Source organism: Sus scrofa, chromosome 12 (assembly GCF_000003025.6).
Source record: "Sus scrofa isolate TJ Tabasco breed Duroc chromosome 12, Sscrofa11.1, whole genome shotgun sequence".
Classification (NCBI taxonomy): Eukaryota; Metazoa; Chordata; class Mammalia; order Artiodactyla; family Suidae; genus Sus; species Sus scrofa.
Window position 1 is genome coordinate 26638509 of NC_010454.4, and position 19283 is coordinate 26657791.

At 57.2% G+C, this 19283-nt stretch overlaps 1 protein-coding gene across 1 annotated transcript; it reads left to right on the forward strand.

Moving 5' to 3' along the window:
* XYLT2 (xylosyltransferase 2) lies at nucleotides 2294–18301 on the forward strand. Its single transcript, XM_005668924.2, has 11 exons — nucleotides 2294–2550; nucleotides 10147–10636; nucleotides 10895–11070; nucleotides 11353–11555; nucleotides 11975–12055; nucleotides 12463–12679; nucleotides 12769–12945; nucleotides 13474–13736; nucleotides 14028–14223; nucleotides 14974–15307; nucleotides 17115–18301. Exons 1-11 carry the CDS (start codon nucleotides 2416–2418, stop codon nucleotides 17435–17437), a joined length of 2595 nt encoding a protein of 864 aa, XP_005668981.2. The 5' UTR covers nucleotides 2294–2415; the 3' UTR covers nucleotides 17438–18301.

A 19283-nucleotide genomic window follows, 5' to 3' on the forward strand; every position in this document is an offset into this window, starting at 1 on the left:
TCATGCAATGTTCTGTACACACAAAGAGAAGGGGACAGGATCATCATCAAATATTAATGATGATTATCTCAGGGAGAGGGATTGCAGGTAACTTTTACATCTTCCCCCCCCTTTTTTTTTTCTTTTTGCCATTTCTTGGGCTGCTCCCACAGCATATGGAGGTTCCCAGGCTAGGGGTCGAATCAGAACTATGCCAGAGCCACAGCAACGCGGGATCTGAGCCTCGTCTGCAACCTACACCACAGCTCACAGCAACGCTGGATCCTTAATGCACTGAGCAAGACCAGGGATCAAACCCGCAATCTCAAGGTTCCTAGTCGGATTCCTTAACCACTGAGCCACGACAGGAACTCCTTTCTTCCCTTATTTTTTTCTATGTTTGAAATGTTATATAATGAGTATATATTATACAATCAGTGGAAAATAAAGCTATTTTCATTGTTGGGTACATGGGAGAATTGGCGGGTAGACAGTCCCTAGGGGACCTGATTTAATGAGCACAAAAGATCGATATTTAATTAACATATCAATTGCTGGCATGCCAACTGATGGCTCCAAAAATCTTGAAGTGTAGGTTCTTTTAAGTAGCCAAACTGTCATCCGAAACATTGTTTACGATCCTCTCACTTAACTAATGCTGAAGAATGGAATGATTACAAATACCAAAGGCACAGGAGATGATTAAAGGAGGTTTTATTTAAGTGCCATCAAATAACTGCATCTCCTGTACTTATTACAGTTTAGCATTCCCTCACCAAGCTAATCTTCTGGCAACTTCCAAACCCTTTGATCATTGCTTTCAAACTTTAAAAAACAATTTTTTTAATCTTTAAATTTTTTTTGTCTTTTGTCCTTTTTTAGGGCGGCACCCACGGTATATGGAGGTTCCCAGGTTAGGGGTCTAAGAGGAGTTGCAGCCACCAGCCTACACCACAGCCACAGCAATGCCAGATCCGAGCCGTGTCTGCAACCTCCACCACAGCTCAGGGCATCGCCAGATCCTTAACCCACCGAGCAAGGCCAGGGATCGAACCTGCAACCTCATGGTTCCTAGTCGGATTCGTTTCCACTTCGCCACGATGGGAACTCCTAAACCGTTTCTTTTTTCAGACCTCTGTGTAGTGATTCTTAAAGTCTTCATTGCATATCTTCAGTCTTGGCATTGTTCTTTTTATTGCTTCCTGCTCACAGAGCTTGCGCCTGGCTACCCTGGGCGCTGCTGTCCGTCTTCTTCCCTTTCCTTTCTCAGTGCACCTGCCAGGTTTGGGGGAGGGTTCCAGGGGTTCAGGCCTTGTCTCCACGGTGCTTGAACATGTCAGATTTTCCAAAAATGGTAGGGCGAGCTGATGAAACGGAAAGTTGGACTGCACTTGCTCTTTCTTTCGCAGCGTTTATTGAGCATTGCTGGGTGTCCATTGCCGGGCTAAGGGTTCAAAGGTGAAGAAGGCATGATTCCAGAGAAATCGCAACCGAGTATATGAACAGTACGCGACTGCCCAGTGCTAGGGAAGCCTTTGGGGAGAATACCACCAATGAGAAGGGGGAGTGGAGCAGAGGGGCAGCTGCTAAGTGTTGGGCACAGGAAAGAGCTCGTGCGAAGGTCTAGTGATTCTCTAAGTGTGTTCCAGACTAGGAGCTTCAGCATCACCTGGGAACTTGAAAATTCGAATTCTCGGCTTCCACTCCCGACCTACCAAAGCAGAAACTCTGGGAATGGGGAACAGCAATCTGTTTTATCAAGTCCTCGGGGGTGATTCCGACAGCACCCCGTCAGAATCTGACAGAGAACCACCACGGCTCCAGTACAGGTCAGAGGGTGCTTAGAGGAGAGTGAAAGCAAGACTTTGCGAAGGGCCTCAGACGCCGGTCAAAGTAGTTAGACTTTGTTCCTTAGGTGCGGCCTCCAGGGTTTTTAGGCATGGGCTGTGGCACTCAATCTCCCCCAACTCAGCGCTTCTAGGAGCTCCAGCATTCTCTGTGCATTCGAGGACTGCGCGAGAGCTGATCTGCGCGGGGCTGAGCTCCCCCATCCCCAGCGACACCAGGCGGCTAGCCAGAGAGAGGTCGGGCCGCAGACTTATCCGCACCCTTGTTCCAGGAGGAGGTGACCACACACGTAGGAGCTGGTGCAGGGACCGAGACGCGGAAGGTACCGCCCGGGAAGCAGACCTGGAGAGGGAGGCCTGTACCCCGCCCCAAACACCAGGGAGCAGAGGCCGGCAGCTCCGCGGGCCCAGACTCCGCCCCTGGCCTGAGGGGCGCGGCATTTCGGGCCCGCGGGCCCCGCCCCTGGCCCCGCCCCCAGCGCGCGCCAGTCCCTCCTCCCTTGGGGCAAGTCGGTTCTGCCCGCGCCCGTGCGCGCGCCCGCGGCCGGGTTGCAGGGCTGGGCGCGCGCCCCGCGTCCGGGGCAGGAAGATGGTGGCGAGCGCGCGGGTGCAGAAGCTGGTTCGGCGCTACAAGCTGGCAATAGCCACGGCGCTGGCCATTTTGCTGCTACAGGGCCTGGTGGTGTGGAGCTTCAGCGTCCTGGAGGACGACGAGCCGGGCGAGGTGCTCCGATGGCCGGGCGGGCAGGCGGGCAGGCCCGGCGCGGGGGCGCGCGGGGTCCTGGAGGGGCTGCAGGCGGCCCCGGCCGGGAAGTGGGGCACCGGCCGACTGCGTCTCGCACGAGAGCGGCCGCCTGGAGCAGGACTTCAGACCCCTGGCGCTCCCTTCCCAGGAGGGCCCAGGGCCCTGTGCGTGGGGGCGGTGCGGGACCCGAAGGCCCGGGCCGCGGGGGACAGGGGCCCAGGAAGAGCGGAGCAGGTGTTAGTGGGGTGGTCTCCAGCCAGGGGAGCAATGAAGGTCAGGCGCTAGTGGCGGAGAGTGGGGCGGGGAGGCGGGTCCGGGTCCGAGCCTGCTCGGGAGATGGGGAGCCCCAGGCCAAACTTTCTGAAGTTGGGAGGGGGCGGGGGTTTGCGCGCCATGGGCAGAGGAATGGGGCGGAGGGACCCCAGGAATCCATGCCCAGCCACGCCTGAGGGGCACTGGCCAGTGAGGAAGTAGAGCTTGGGTGTGGAACTCTGACAACTGAGGGAAGAGGCAGGCAGTGACCCCAGGGGAGAGAATTGGAGTGTCCCTGAGGCGTGGCTTCTTCAGCCTGGGATCTGAGGAACCTGCTGGGTCTCCAGGAGAGGCTGGCAGAGGGCTTGAGCTGGTGAGATGGCCTCAGGACATTAGGAATTGGGGGCTGCCCCTCGAAGGGTGACAGCAGTAGCTGGTTTAGCAGAGCCCCAGGCCTGGGGCAGGGGCAAACCCTGTCCTGCTGAGTCCCTAGGCCCTTGCCCGGAGGGTCTCACTCACTCTTGGCTGTTGTGATTTCAGCTGGAGGTCCAGACCTGTCTTCCCTAACATGGTCGGAGGGTCCAGTGGGGTCTGGGACCACCTTGGAGGATGGGGGAGGATAGGCCAAACTCTGGCCCTAAGCTTTGGGCCAGAGGGCAGGCCTTCTCTGCCCTCATGCCTTGGTTCTGGTGCCTGTAGAGCTCTGTGTCAGACCCTCTGCTGGCCGTGTCCTTTCGGGCCCCTCCACCTGGACAGGTGAAGGCCAGAGGAGCCCTGATGTCCGCTTCCCCTTCCTGCATCTGGGCGGACTGGAAGGCCTGGGGTGGACACTGGGAGCTGCCTTTGCCTTTTTGGAAGAACCAAGAGACTGGGATGGTGAGGGGAGCTGGGACAGTGTCACACGAGACCCCAGCTCCAAAGGGAGCCGAGGGTGGGGGGTGGGGGAGGCTGACTCTGACATCTGAAAGGAGTGAGCTGTGGTTGGGTGATTAGGAGGAAGGGGAAGAGAATATTCTGGACTCAATGCGTGAAGATTCTTTGGGCAGATAAGCATTCTGCGATGGAAGGGGCTGCCGAGGAGTTGGGTAGTCCTGGGACCCTGGATTATGTGAGAAGAGGCTGGTGACCCCCCCTGGAGAGGGGCATGGCAAAGCCTGGGAGGCTGCTCAGAAGCAAATGGCCCTGAGCCACTTGGCTCTGTGAATCTCTGGATAGGCTGAGAGATTGTCCAAGCCTCAAGGTCCCTGCTGTTCTGCCCCCAGCCTCGAGGAGGGGAGGGGAGGGGGGCAGAGAACTGGGGCAGTAGAGTCGCCTGGAATCCTGCCCCCTACCTCCTCGTCCAGCTTCCTAGCAGAACCCAATATGGGGAATCCCTGGACTAGAATGGAAACAAGATCCTTGATGACCTAGAGGTTGTGCAGTGCAAGTAGCCATTGGTGCTTGAACCCCTTCGGCAGCCACCTCAGAGTTGCCGCAGCATAACCTGGTGCTCTGGACGGTGAGTGTGGAAGTTGGACCACCCCACTTCACCATCCAGTGCTGCTGCTAGTACGTGGTGTGACCACCAGCAAATCACCTAAGCTCTTTCAGGTCCTCATTGGTATCCCCTGCCCCCAAGATGGAAGTAATAATAGCGCCTCTCTCATTGGGTGATGCCTGGGAAGTAGTTGCAGGAGTTGCTGGCACATGCTAAACTGTCGGTAAAAAACTCTTATTATGTCAACACTGCCCAATGGTAGTAGGGATTCAGTCAGTCAGTCAACAACTATTAAGTCCTACTTCATACCATGTATTGTGCTCATAATACCGGGGATACAAAAATTAACTAGGAGTTCCCATTGTGGCTCAGTGGTAACAAACCCAGCTAGTATCCATAAGGACGCAGGTTCAATCCCTGGCCTTGCTCAGTAGGTTAAGGATCCAGCGTTGCCATGAGCTGTGGTGTAGGTCACAGGCATGGGTCAGATCCCGTGTTGCTGTGGCTGTGGTGTAGGCTGGCAGCTATAGCTCTGATTCAACCCCAAGCCTGAGAACTTCCATATGCCGCAGGTGTGGCACCAAAAAGAAAAAAGAAAGAAAGAAATTAATAGACAAGGTCTTGGTCCTCATGGGCAGACAGTCTGCAGGGAGAAGCTGACCATGAAAAGGAATCGCAGTAACAAGGGGGCCGGTGTAGAGAGGTGGTTGGGGAAGGCTTCTGCAGGTTGTGGCCTGTGCACTGAAAGATCCAGTCTGGGAAATACGTGGCCAGCGTTCAGGCAGATGAGCCTGAGGACAATGGGCTTAGCTGGAGGTGCTTTCAGGGAATGGGAAGGCGTGTATGGTGGGGGTCCCAAGAAGAAGCTTCCGGAGTTAGTCCAGGCACAGCCTGGAGATGCAGAGAGGCTGATGCTTTGTTCTAAGTGCAGGGGGAGAGCACTTGGTCCGAAGGGGTTTTGCGGCGATGGGATGAGATGTGCATTTAGACGCGCGCTCTGCCCGTCTATGGAGGGGCTGGAGTGGAGACAAGAGATGACCATTAGCATCCAAAGAGCCGCTTTATGGTTTTCAAAGCTCTCACAAATGTTGTCTCACCACGTACTTTTAACGTGGTCTGAGAAGTCCAAAGGTCCATTGCTGGGTCCTCTGTCTCCGTGGCTCAGAGAAGGATTCCAGGGAGAAGCTGCAAAGCCAGAAAATGGCAGAGGACTTTGAATTCCTCCGTCCCCAGTGGGGAGGAAGGGGCCTTGGAGGCCAGAATATATCTAGGCAGTTGTCAGAGGGCTAATCCCCGTCCTCAGTAATTAGAGGGGACTCTGGCCTCAGGGGCTACTGGGGGCAGCTCCTCTAGGGGCACAGTATGAGGCCTGCGGCTGCACCTGTACACATGCTTGGTGTGGGGCAGTAGTGAGGGCTGGCTGCCCCCCACCCCAGTTCCTTGCTGCTGCCTTCTGGTCCCCCAGCCTCCTCTGGGATTGTCCTTCTCAGGGTCAGCCAGCTCCCTGCTGCAGTGCAGGCCACCGTCATGCCCATCTCCTCCCACATCCCGTCCCCCACCACTGCTAGCCTGGCCCCATGCCCCAGGCCCTGCCCTCCTGACCAGCTTCCTGACTCGCTGACACTGGCTTCCATCCTGAGAGCCCACAGCTCTTCTGCCATCCCTACCCACCTAAGCTTGAACATGTCTTTCTCTGCCCACCGTGTGGCCAGGTCAGACATCACTAGGTTGATGCACCCTCAGTTCAGTGGGGCCGCCGCCACCTTTCCGGGGGGCTGCCCGGTCCAGGGTGCCCTCCCCAGTGTGGTTGCAGTAGGGGGTCTGCTGCCGCTTCCCTCACCTCCCTCTTGCAGGTGTTTTTTTCTCAGATGGAGCTAACTATCCCCTGCTCTCACTGGGTGCCTCCCAAGAGATCAGAGGGTTGGCTGGCTGCCAGGCACAGAAGGCTTGGGTGCCAGGGTATAGGGGTGGCCCCTGGATAGCCCTAAGGTGGCTGTGAGTTTGTCATGTGAGGCCCCTGCCACACTGGCCGGGGAGGAGAGAGAGGTCCTAGCGAGGGGAGGGGCAGGGAAAACTCAACCCAATGGTCCAAAGTGTCTAAAGACCTTGGCTTCTCTCCTGACCTCACGTTTGACTGTTTCCTATTCCCCTTTGTTTAATGCTAATGATGATGACAGCATTAACTAAACGCTGAGCCTGTGCCAAGAGCTCTTCGTTCATTCATCATTCATTCATTCATTCATTCTACAAATACTGCGTGTCTCTCATTGCCAGACATCCTTCTGGGCTCTAGGAATATATCCCTGAACAAAACAACAAAAAAACCAGCCTTGTGGACAATACATTCTTGAAAAGGGAGAGACACAGAGTGACATAATACACACTTACACATATAAATAAAGTACATTATAGGATGAGAGATGGTAATATTTGCTCTGGGAGAAACAAAGTGGAGGATGAGGGAGGGCCGGAGGTTTGTTTTTTTTTTTTGTCTTTTTGCCTTTTCTAGGGCCGTTCCCGCGGTGTGTGGAGGTACCCAGGCTAGGGGTCGAATCAGAGCTGTAGCCACCGGCCTACGCCACAGCCACAGCAATGCGGGATCCGAGCCGCGTCTGCGACCTACACCACAGCTCACGGCAACGCCGGATCCTTGATCCACTGAGCGAGGCCAGGGATTGAACCTGCAACCTCATGGTTCCTAGTTAGATTCATTAACCACTGTGCCATGACGGGAACTCCAGGAGTTTTAAATACAGTGGTCAGGACAGCCTCCCTGAGAAGAGGCCACCTGAGCCAGGGGCTGTGGGGACACCTAGGGGAGAGCATTCCAGGCACAGAGGACAGTGAGTGCCAGGTGGGATGGAGGGACGCTGACAAGGCCACTGTGGCTGGAGGAGAGTTAGCCTTGTTAGGAGGTGAAGTCAGAGAAGGGAGGGGGGCAGCCACACGTGGCTCACGTGGCCTTTGTAGGCTCATGTAAGGGCTTTGGGCTTTGTCCTCAGAGGGGGAACCATGGGTGGCTTCAGGCAGAGGCGTGGTGAGATGGGACTTGTTTTAAAGGGAATCCTGGGAGTTCCTGTCGTGGCTCAGTGGTCAACGAATCTGGCTAGGAACCATGAGGTTACGGGTTCCATCCCTGGCTTCGCTCAGTGCGTTAAGGATCCGGCGTTGCCGTGAGCTGTGGTGTAGGTCACAGATGTGGCTTGGATCCCAAGTTGCTGTGGCTCTGGTGTAGGCCGGTGGCTACAGCTCCGATTTGACCCCTAGCCTGGGAACTTCCATATGCCATGGGAGCGGCCCTAGAAATGGAAAAAAAAAAAAAAAAAAAAAAAGGGAACCCTGGCAGCTGTGATGGGAGGGGACTGTAGGAAGCCAGAGTGAGAGCAGCTTCTAGGCAGGGGTGGTAGCCTTGGGGCAGTGAGAGGTGATCAAATTCTGGGGGTGCCCTTAAGGGTGCCCCAACAGGGTTTACTGATTGTCGAAGTGGGAGGGAAGTGAGTCAAAGCTGACTTCCCAAAGTTTCGGGCTTGAGCGCCTTGAAGGATGGAGTTAACTGGGATGGGGTAGGCTGAAGTAGGAGCCAGCTGGGGGACCATCAGGAGCTCACATTTGGGGGTTGAGTGCACGGTCTCTGAAGCTCCCAGGGGAGGCATCAGGGAGGCTGGCAGTTAGACACCTCAAGGTTCAGGGGAGCGATCCAGGCCAGAGAGATCTGGAAGTGGATGGAATTAGGAAATGGAATGAGGTCTCCTGGGAAGCCAGGATGAGGAAAGACCCCAGAGTAGCCTTGGAGTTAAGGAAGGGTCAGCCAAGAGGGCTGATAAAGAGTGGCCAGGGGGACAGGGAAAACACCAGGAGGGCATCCTGGAAGGACGCCAAGGGAGGGGGGTACTTCAGAGGCTGTGGTCCAGCGAGTCATGCTGCTGGGAGGCCAGGCCAGGAGAGGACTCTTGCACAGAGAGTGCTGAGAGAGGAAGGGGACAGCTGGCGGAACCAGCTCTTTCTAGCTGCGCTGTCTCCCACTCTGTCTCATTGGACACTCATTCTTGTATTTTATAGCTGAGAGCACCCGCTCAGAGGTGGGTACCTGTGGCAGAGCTGGGCAGGGAGCTTGGGGGACTGCAGGCTAGTCTCACAGTGCCTCTCACCCCTCCATCCCTTCCATGTCTCACCCACCAGACACCAACCTGACCTCCTATGTTCCAGCCACTCTGCTAAGCACTGGGGAGATGGGGCTGACATGACAGCCTCTCCCAAGGGGTCAGTGAGCTAGAACATCCTGCCATGGGGCAGATGGGATGGCTTCACACAAGGGGACTCAGGGCTGGATCTTGCAGGATAGATGGGATTTGGTCAGGCAGGGAAGGGGAGTTCCCATCGTGGCTCAGCGGAAACAATCCACTAGTATCCAGGACACAGGTTTGATCCCTGGCCTCACTCAGTGGGTTAAGGATCCAGTGTTGCCACGAGCTGCAGTGTAGGTCGCAGACATGGCTTGGGTCTGGTGTTGCTTGGGGCTGTGGTAAAGGCCGGCGGCTATGGCTCCAATGTGACCCCTAGCCTGGGAACCTCTATATGCCATGGGTGCAGCCCTTAAAAGGGGGAGGGGCGCGGGGACAGGAAGTTCCCAGGTGGTACAGCAGGTTAAGGATCCAGTGTTGTTACTGCTGTGGTGTGGGTTTGATCCCTGGCCTGGGAACTTCCACCTGCCATGGGTGCAGCCAAAAAAAAGTGGGAGGACAGGGAGAGTTGGGAAGAGGGTGGGTATACACACTTCAAGGGTGACAGGACCATCTAGGGAAGTGCCTGGGTTTGGGTAGAGGCTACAGGAGCCAGGAAGCAAGCATGGAGCCATGGAGGCAGAGCGCTCAGCTTTTCCTTCAAGAGTGACCCTGCCACAAGGAACAGTGAGGTCCCAGCCTCCAGCTGCAGTGCCTGCAGGCTGCGCCTCAGCCTTCTAGCTGTGGCCTTGCACCTCCTGGGCCACCCACACCCCCCGCCTCTGCGGTGGTCCTAGGGCTCCCATCTCCAGGCCCTCTTTGCCCTGGAGCTTCCCATTAGCTGGCCAAGGCCCTCTGTAAGCCAAACTGTCTTTGGAAGCACTTCCTTCCCCTCCTTGCACAGATGTCAAGCCGGCCTGGCCGTCTGCAGGCTTTCTGCTCCTGCTTCCTCATCATTCTGAGATGTGACTCCCGCCTAGTAAAGCTCTTGCACTCTGACTCTTTTGCTCTCTGTTTCCCAGAAGACACAGGCAGTAAGGGGGTCTCAGATTTCACCTCTCTCCTCTGCACCGGGCAGGACCCCTTTGCTCAATTGTGGCCTCTGCACTCCCACGTGGAAATACTGTAGTCTGCAGGATGCTTTCCTTCTGAGAAAAACTGTCTCTTCCCAGCCAGGACTGGGCGGAAGGACCAGTGTTCTTGTGTCTTCTGCAGGGCCCTTACGCACTTTTCTTGTGAAATATGTGGATATTCACTTTCATATTTGCTGAAAAAGATAGTGGTTTCTGAGGCAGCCTCCTTGCCCGCCCACTTGCATCTCTCACAAGCACCCTATCTTAATAACGGTGCCTATCAAAAAGAAAGAAAGAAGGAAGGAAGGAAGGAAAAAAGGAAGAAAGAAAGAAAGAAAGGTATTTGAACCCAAGGCATAAAAGAGATGTAGTGCCCTGTGATCTGTGTGGTTGTGGGTATGGAGGTGCCATGATGCCCGGGCGCTGGTCTCAGCAGAAGTGCTGTAGAGTCCTTGGGCGAATCGTGCTTTTCTAGCAAAGGGTGGCAGGGGCTTCTAGGCCCAAGGCCAGCAGGAGGCTGTCCCAGTGACCTGTGTCTGCCTATTTTTTACAGAAAGGAAGGCAGAAGAAGCCACGGCCGCTAGACCCCGGCGAGGGCTCCAAGGACACAGATAGTTCAGCTGGGCGGCGGGGCAGTGCGGGCAGAAGGCATGGGCGCTGGCGGGGCCGTGCTGAGAGCCCCGGCGTGCCCGTGGCCAAGGTGGTACGGGCAGTAACCAGCCGGCACAGAGCCAGCCGGCGGGTCCCTCCCACCCTGCCCCCAGAGGCCCCAGGCCGCCAGAACCTGAGTGGGGCAGCGGCCGGGGAGGCCCTGGTTGGGGCAGCTGGCTTCCCGCATGGAGACACAGGGAGTGTGGAGGGCGCCCCCCAGCCTACAGACAATGGCTTCACGCCCAAGTGTGAGATCGTGGGCAAGGATGCGCTGTCTGCACTGGCCCGGGCCAGCTCCAAGCAGTGCCAGCAGGAGATCGCCAACGTGGTGTGCCTGCACCAGGCCGGGAGCCTCATGCCCAAGGCTGTGCCCCGGCACTGCCAGCGGGCTGGTAAGCGATGTGTGGGTGGAGGGGTGGCAGCCTGGGAGGGAGCATGGCAGGGACCCTCACCCCTGTTTCTCAAGGGGGAAAGCTCAGAGGGGCCCACCTCTGTGCCCTAAGTGGCAGAGATGGAGCTGGGGCCCAGGAGTCTCAGGCTCCAAGTCCAGGGTTCTTCCTCTGGGAGGCAGGCAGCCCCCTCTTCCTGTCTCGCCTGCATTCTGCCACCCAGGATGGGACCTCACCAATGGCCTTGATTTCTGCTCTCAGGGAAGATGAGCCCCGGCATCCAGTGGGATGAGCCCCGGGTCCAGCAGCCCATGGACAGCCCCCCAGTGCGGATCGCCTACATGCTGGTGGTTCATGGCCGCGCCATCCGCCAGCTGAAGCGTCTCCTCAAGGCTGTCTACCACGAGCGGCACTTCTTCTATATCCATGTGGACAAGGTACCGTGGCCGGGGCAGACCAAGGGCACCTGAGTGAGCAGAGCAGAGCCCCAGAAAGTGACAGACAGACAGTACCTCTGACCTGCTTTCAGGTGGCCTAGAGATGGGGGAGCAAGCCAACACCAGGTGACACGGCCACTTTGGAGCTGGAGCCCTGGCCTGTGCCCTCTCCATTCCGTGTCGCTTGTACTCTGCCCTGGGTTGGGGTGGGATGGGGAGGTTGTAATGCTGGGGGTCCGTCTGCCCCTGTGGAGTTGCCATCGCCATCTCCAACTCCCACAGCGCTCCAACTACCTGCACCGCGAGGTGGTAGAGCTGGCCCGGCAGTACGATAACGTGCGGGTGACACCCTGGCGCATGATCACCATCTGGGGTGGGGCCAGCCTGCTGAGGATGTATCTGCGGAGCATGCAGGACCTGCTGGAGGTGCCCGGCTGGGCCTGGGACTTCTTCATCAACCTCAGTGCCACTGACTACCCGACCAGGTGTGAGGTGGCGCTCTGAGCCCTCTGGATGGGAGGGGGGGCCCATCTGGGCACTCGGAGTCCTTCCCTCCCCAAAGCTTTATTCTGGGATCTGCACGGCCCAGACGTGGTCCCTTGGCCCCAGCCATGTTTTAGGGGAGGGGTTGGTGAAAGATGATGTGAGGATTGAGTGACACGGGATGGGAAGAAGGAGGAGCCAGAGGTCTGTACTGGGGGTCCTTGGTCAGACAGCAAGGGGTGGAGCAAGGACGGGGTGGTCTTCCTTGGCCCACACCCCAAAGCATCAACCTGGGGTAGAGCCCTTGGTCAGAATGGCTCTCAGTGAGACAGGAAGGAGCCCAGGAGTGAAGCTCAGGATGCTGGAGGGCCGGTAACTGAGCCACCCTCACAAAGCTGCCCACACCCCATTTCCTCTCCAGGACCAATGAGGAGCTGGTAGCTTTCCTGTCCAAGAACCGAGACAAAAATTTCCTCAAGTCCCATGGCCGGGACAACTCCAGGTGAGGGGGTGGGGAGGAGGCCTCAGCCCTGGGTTCCAGAGTTTCCAAACCAATCACAGATTGACAGAGTTCCTGTCACAGTGCAGTGGAAATGAACCCAACTAGGAACCATGAGGTTGCGGGTTCGATCCCTGGCACTGCTCAGTGGGTTAAGGATCCGGTGTTGCCGTGAGCTATGGTGTAGGTCGCAGATGCGGCTCGGATCTGGCCTTGCTGTGGCTGTGGTGTAGGCCTGCGGCTACAGCTCCAATTGGACCCGTAGCCTGGGAACCTCCATATGCCACAGGTGCAGCCCCAAAAAGACAAGAAAAAAAAGGACGGATTGAGGAGCACTCGTTCCTAGAAGGGTGGGAGCCGGGGCCCCATCCTGCAAGACCTTTGGCCACGGGCCTGACTGCCTCCCATAGGTTCATCAAGAAACAGGGCTTGGACCGGCTCTTCCATGAGTGCGATTCACACATGTGGCGCCTGGGCGAGCGGCAGATCCCAGCGGGCATCGTGGTGGACGGCGGCTCGGACTGGTTTGTGCTGACGCGCAGCTTCGTGGAGTATGTGGTGTACACCGATGACCCGCTGGTGGCCCAGCTCCGTCAATTCTACACGTACACACTGCTCCCAGCCGAGGTGGGTGACCTGAGCCCACCCCCAGGCTGAGGAGGGCGCGTGGTGGGTGCCCACGGCTCACCGTCTCTACCCTGCCCTGCCACCCGCAGTCCTTCTTCCACACGGTGCTGGAGAATAGCCCGGCCTGCGAGAGCCTCGTGGACAACAACCTGCGGGTCACCAACTGGAACCGCAAGCTGGGCTGCAAGTGCCAGTACAAGCACATCGTGGACTGGTGCGGCTGCTCCCCCAACGACTTCAAGCCGCAGGACTTCCTCCGGCTGCAGGTGCTTCCCCGTGACCCCCAACCTCCGCCCCTTGGTAGGGCCTCATCCCAGCTTTTTTTTTTTTTTTTTTGTCTTTTTGCCATTTCTAGGGCCGCTCCCGTGGCATGTGGAGGTTCCCAGGCTAGGGATCGAATCGGAGCTGTAGTCACCTGCCTATGCCACAGCCACAGCAACTCGGGATCCGAGCCACGTCTGCAATCTATACCATAGTTCACGGCAATGCTGGATCCTTAACCCACGGAGCAAGGCCAGGGATTGAACCCGCAACCTCATGGTTCCTAGTCGGATTCATTAACCACTGAGCCACGACGGGAACTCCCTCATCCCAGCTTTTGCCAGGTTCTTTGCAGGGTCAGAAATGAGCCAGCGTGGTCCGGTCAGAGGATCTGGGGGCCTTGCTCTGGGAGCACCCATCGGGGATTAGCCCTGGGAGGCTGATCTCTAAGCAGGGCCGGGAAGGGCCCCTCCCCTGCCATGCTCTCTGGCACCCTCCAGCCTCCTTCACCCTCCTTGCCTCTCCTGCTCCAGCAAGTCTCCAGACCTACCTTCTTTGCCCGGAAGTTTGAGTCGACTGTGAACCAGGAGGTACTGGAAATCCTGGACTTCCACCTCTATGGCAGCTACCCCCCCGGCACCCCAGCCCTCAAGGCCTACTGGGAGAACACCTACGATGTGGCCGATGGTCCCAGTGGGCTCAGTGATGTCATGCTCACTGCTTACACCGCTTTTGTCCGCCTCAGCCTACGCCATGTCGCCACCGCTGCATCCCCACTGGCCGACCCCCTCTGCAGGTGAGACCTTCTTCTGACCTTTTGCAGACCCCCAGGGTGTAGAGCCCTATGAGGATGCCAGTTGGAAAGAGACAGCCCCTACCCTCAGGGACCCCTCCCAGTTCGAGGCAGGGAAAAAAATGCAAATAAAACAAAGATGGCAAGAGCCAGGCGCATAGGTTCTGTGGGTGTGAGATTTGGGGCAAAGGAGGCACCTGGGGATGGGACTTGCCAGAGCCCCCTCCCTGTGGTTCCAGGCCAAGTCGGGTGTGCTGATGGCCTCTCCCTTTCTCCCTGCTGGAACCTTCTTAGGTTTGAGCCCAAGGGCTTGCCGTCCAGCGTGCACCTGTATTTCTATGACGACCATTTCCAGGGCTACCTGGTGACGCAGGCGGTGCAGCCCTCAGCCCAGGGGCCGGCAGAGACGCTTGAGATGTGGCTGATGCCCCAGGGGTCGCTGAAGCTGTTGGGGCGCAGTGACCAGGCCAGCCGGCTCCAGAGTTTGGAGGTGGGACAGGTCCTCCCCTTGCTTTCTCCTGACCCCCAGCAAGACTCAGGGAGCGGGGAGAGAGGGACAGACACCAGGGGAGGGCTAAGGTCTGGGTTTGGCCTTTCCCAACTGGATTCATGGGTCTTCTTTCCCAGTGATGGCAGCCTTGGGTGCACAGAAGACATGCAGTCAGCAGGGAGGGGACTGTGGTTTCACTACAAGCCCAATCTTCTAAACCCCGGGGAACTGCTTCTAAAGGGACTTGGATCTTCCAGTTGGGCCAGGAAGTTAGGCTTTTGAGTGTCTCCTAGGTCTCTTCCTCAGAGGCCTTTGCTTTGTGTCGGGGTGATCTCTGGGCAGGGCTTCGAACCTCATCCCTGCCTTACTGCCCCCAACACTGCAGAGCAGATCAGAGCAGGAGCCTAGCATGAATCTCAGAGAGATGTTACAGAAATCATAGTTTGAGGAGTTCCCTGATGGCGCAAAGGGTTAAGGATCAGGCGTTGTCACTGTTGTGGCTTGGGTTGCTGACATGGTGTGGGTGTGATCCCTGGCCTGGGACCTTCTCCATGCCATGGGCCTGGCTGAAAAAAAAAAAAAAAAGAAAAGAAAAAAAATCCTAGTCTGAACCCATCATTTTGCAGATGGGGAAACGGAGGACCAGAAAGAGACAGTGACTGACCCAAGGTCACACAGGAGTTAGAAGCAGCAGCAGGGAGAGAGAAGGCCTTTACCCCAGCTCCTACACAGCTGCCTCCCTCCCTACAGGTTGGCACTGAATGGGACCCCAAAGAGCGTCTTTTCCGGAACTTTGGGGGGTTGCTGGGGCCACTGGACGAGCCTGTGGCCATGCAGCGCTGGGCCCGGGGCCCCAACCTCACAGCCACCGTGGTGTGGATCGACCCCACCTATGTGGTGGCCACGTCCTACGACATCGTGGTAGACGCGGAAACGGAGGTCACGCAGTACAAGCCCCCACTCAGCCGCCCCCTGCGGCCGGGGGCCTGGACGGTTCGACTGCTTCACTTCTGGGAACCCCTGGGTGAGACCCGCTTCCTCGTGCTGCCCTTGACCTTCAACCGCAAACTACCTCTCAGGAAAGGTAAGGATCTAGTTCCCAAGTGATGCCCAGGAGCCAGACAGGATAGGATGTGCCAGGCAGGGGACCCCGAGAAGCCGATCATCAGAGGAGGGGAAGGGGGAAGCTTTCGGCCTTGATCCTCCCCTCGCTAAGCCTCCCCGTGGCCCTGTGCTGCTCTGTGGCGCTTTGGAGTCAGGCAGACTGGCTTTAGATTACAACTCTGATGCTTTAATTGGGCTTTTATTCTTGGCAAGTTTTGGCCTTCCTGAGCCTCAGTCTTATTACATATCGGTAAGAAAGCGTAATTCACCTGTTGGAGACTTGGGTGTGTGAACACAAATCCACTCCACCTATAGCTCCAGTGAAAAAGGGGACATTATTGGGAGAATGGAGGGCTTTCCCCAGACAGCCCAGGAAATGTCTCACCCTCACTGGGAACCCAAAGTGCTCTCTCACTGCCTCTGGGGCCATCTTGTCCCTCATCCTGGGTTCTCCCCGAGTATCAGCCCCAGGCTCTGACTTCTTGATATGTGATACATGGCCTCTCGGTGCAGCAGAGACTAACCAGGGCCTCTTGGTCCCCCAGTTCCCCATTTGGGGGACAGCAGATCTACTTGGCCATCCTCCCAGTCCATTGGTAGCCACGTAGGCAGGGGCCACATGGCCCTTTGTCCGCTTGGCTGAGGCTAAGAGAGCAGACTCTGAACAGAGGCATGGGCTGCAGGTTCCTGCAAGGGGATCCTAACCCAGGTTACCCCCTGGGAACTATTAGGGATATTAGGAATATTAGGGACTGGGATGCAGTTCATGCTCAATAAGTTGGTAGAGGTTTCCTTCCTCTGGCCTCGTTCTAACACAGAAAAGGTGGGTCAGAGCAGGGCTAACCCAGAAGAGGATGGGGTATTGGGGTGGGGCGGCGGCTGCAGCGGATCAGAAAGGGCAAGCCGCACCCCTGCTCTCCTGGGACTCACGGCCTGATGGAGGAGATGGGAGGAAGAATGGAGGCAAGCTTTACAGCAGGCGGCTACTGGAGCTGAGCCTCGAATGGGCTAGATTTTTTTTTTTTGGTCATTTTGACATTTCTTGGGCTGCTCCTGTGGCATGTGGAGGTTCCCAGGCTAGGGGTTGAATCGGAGCTGTAGCCGCCAGCCTACACCATAGCCACAGCAACGCAGGATCCGAGCCGCGTCTGCAACCTACACCACAGCTCACGGCAACGCCGGATCCTTAACCCACTGAGTAAGGCCAGGGATCGAACCCGCAGCCTCATGGTTCCTAGTCGGATGCATTAACCACTGAGCCATGACGGGAACTCCTGGGCTAGATTTTTAATAGGCAGAGAGGGATATGCTAAACTGAGGGAACAAAGTTGGCAAGTGTCTGGTGCCTGAGGGGAACAGGAGGTGGAGGATAGCAGAATGCAGGGAGTGGCGGTAAGGAAGGCTGGCAACGTAAGCAGAAAGCCACAGCTGGAGGGCCTGGTACTAGGCTTCTCATGGCTCTGGGAACCACTGGAGGTGGTTGAGAAAGGGCCTGGGTAACACCAACAGGCCATGATCAGAAAGTAACCTTACTTTTAAAAGTGCCTTGCACTCACTGTTTTATTTAATCCTCAAGTTGGGGATTCAGGGATTACCATCTTGATTTTGTAAAACTAAGTTTTGCAGGCACAAAAAGTTCTGCGGATTAGCCCAAAGTCACTCAGCAAACTGTGACTCAGTGGATAGAGCTGGGACAGGAATTGGGGTGCCCAGACCTGACTCCCAGGGTCTGGCCTTTGTGGAATCATTCGGGCGGGGCATGCTTACTCCCTGCTCTGCACCTCTAGATGATGCCAGCTGGCTGCACGCCGGGCCCCCCCACAACGAGTATATGGAGCAGAGTTTCCAGGGCCTGAGCGGCATCCTGAACCTGCCTCAGCCAGAGCCCGCGGAGGAGGCTGCCCGCCTGCACGCAGAGCTCACGGGCCCCGCGCTAGAGGCCTGGACAGATGGGGAACTGAGCGGCTTCTGGTCTGTGGCTGGACTGTGTGCCACGGGCCCCTCGGCCTGTCCCTCCCTGGAGCTCTGCAGACTGACCAGCTGGAGCTCTCTCTTTCCCGACCCCAAATCGGAGCTGGGGCCTGTCAAAGCAGATGGGCGACTCAGGTAGCAGGGCCCCAGCCAGTGCCTCCGGCAGACCGGGGGAATTGCACCTTACAGACAGCGGAGGGGTGTCCCCCTCACGGGCAAGAACCAGAGGCCCCAGCAGTACACCCACATCAGCCATCAAGAACCCGTAGACGACAGGGAAGGTGGGCCTAGTGTTACCACTGCTGATGGCTCTGCCGGGGACCAGAGGTGGGCAGGAACGTGGGGAGAAGGGCTCCAGCCTCCACCGCCCACTCTTCCACCTTCCCCTCTAATTTTTTTTTTTAAAGGAAAATGGGTGGCGGGGGGCTGAACTGGAACCAGAAGACGTGCAATAGGGCTCAGAGCAGCCCCAGAAAGTGGGCCAGGGCTCTGGGGAGCAGGGGCCTGACGAGCCCATCTGCTGCTGCTCTGGAGGAGGCTGGGCCTGCCTCGCTCTCCAGGGCCTCATCCCCCAGCCTCGGCCTGTGGTGCTCACAGCCAAGGCGCTGCAGGGGTGCAAGTGCTATGCCAGGCTCTGAGGCCCGGAGAACAGGTGACTTAGAGGAGCACGACAGAGCTGGGCTCTCATGGGTCAGCCTCTCCTCTTGTAGCCAGGGGACCATAGAAGAGAGGGTAGGGCTGGCTCTAGGGCTTTCCAGCACACGCTGCCCCTTGATGGGCAAGGCAGGGCACCAGGGCCTACTGAGACCATTGCAGAGTTTCCCAGGTACCCAGAACTGCAGGCAGGGCCTGGGCTTCCGCCCTGGAGGGGCGAGCCCTCATGAGCAGCATGGGAAGAAGACTCTGCCAGGGCTCTCAGGAGAACCTGGAGCAGCATTGTGCCTGAAGCTCAGTGTGAAGTCTGAAATATGCAACAGAAGAAATATATCTCTATCTCTCTAAACTGAGCCTCTGTGTTTTTCCTCCTGGGTCTCGGAGAGCCTTCTTCTCCTAAAAGTCTTGGCTTGTACTTTGGCAGAAGCTGGAGGTCTCATTCCCCCAGAGTGGGGGCAGTTCAGAACCATCCAAGAGCCGGAAGGGACCCAAGAACCCAGCTAACCCAGATCCCTCTTTTTCTGATCGGTCAACAGGGCCCAGAGAGGCTCAGAGACTTCCTCACTGCCACCCAGGGGGCCAGCAGGAGAGCTGGTTCAGTTCTCTGGAGGACTGACCCAGCACTTCCCCGCTGCCAGGCCGAGGCCGAGGCTGGTTTCTCTGCCTTTGGTGTCCCCAGGGCCCATCGCAGAAGCCCTCATCGCTCTGTTTCCTGCCCAGCCCTGAGTTATGGGGCATCCTTAAGAACAGAGGCAGTCCCAGCCAGGGCCTGGTGGTTACCATTGTCCCTTTAGGGGCAGGGGCAGCGGTGGCATGGGTTCCTGGGCCCAGCAGCAGGACCTGGAAGGGCCATGTTTGAAGAGTTTGTCTCAAGCCCTTTCTCCCCTCCGGCGCTTGTGCCATTGTCAGCAAGGGTTCAGTATCAGTCAGTATCAGTATTACTTAATGTGGGAGCAAGGGTGAAGGTTTCAGACCTTCAAAATCACCCTCTCGGGAGTTTCTGTCATGGCACAGTGGAAACAAATCCGACTAGTATCCATGAGGATGTGGGTTTGATCCCTGGTCTTGCTCAGTGGGTCAGTGATCCGGCCTTGCTCTGAGCTGTGGTGTAGGCCGAAGATGCGGCTTGGATCCCTTGTGGCAGTGGCTGTAGTGCAGGCTGGCAGCTGTAACTCTGATTTGACCCCTAGCCTGGGAACTTCTATGTGCCGTGGATGCAGCCCTAAAAAGCAAAATAAAATAAAATAATATCACCCTCTCAGCCGGTCATCCTGGCCTGGGTCAGCTCAGTTTGGGGAACAAAGGGTTCAGTTCCAGCCCAGGATGTCACA

Coding starts and splice junctions, on each gene's coding strand:
- XYLT2 (XM_005668924.2), top strand. CDS start 2,416: ATGGTGGCGAGCGCGCGGGTGCAGAAGCTGGTTCGGCGCTACAAGCTG. Junction 2,551..10,146: donor AGGACGACGAGCCGGGCGAG/GTGCTCCGATGG, acceptor TATTTTTTACAG/AAAGGAAGGCAGAAGAAGCC. Junction 11,556..11,974: donor GCCACTGACTACCCGACCAG/GTGTGAGGTGGC, acceptor TTTCCTCTCCAG/GACCAATGAGGAGCTGGTAG.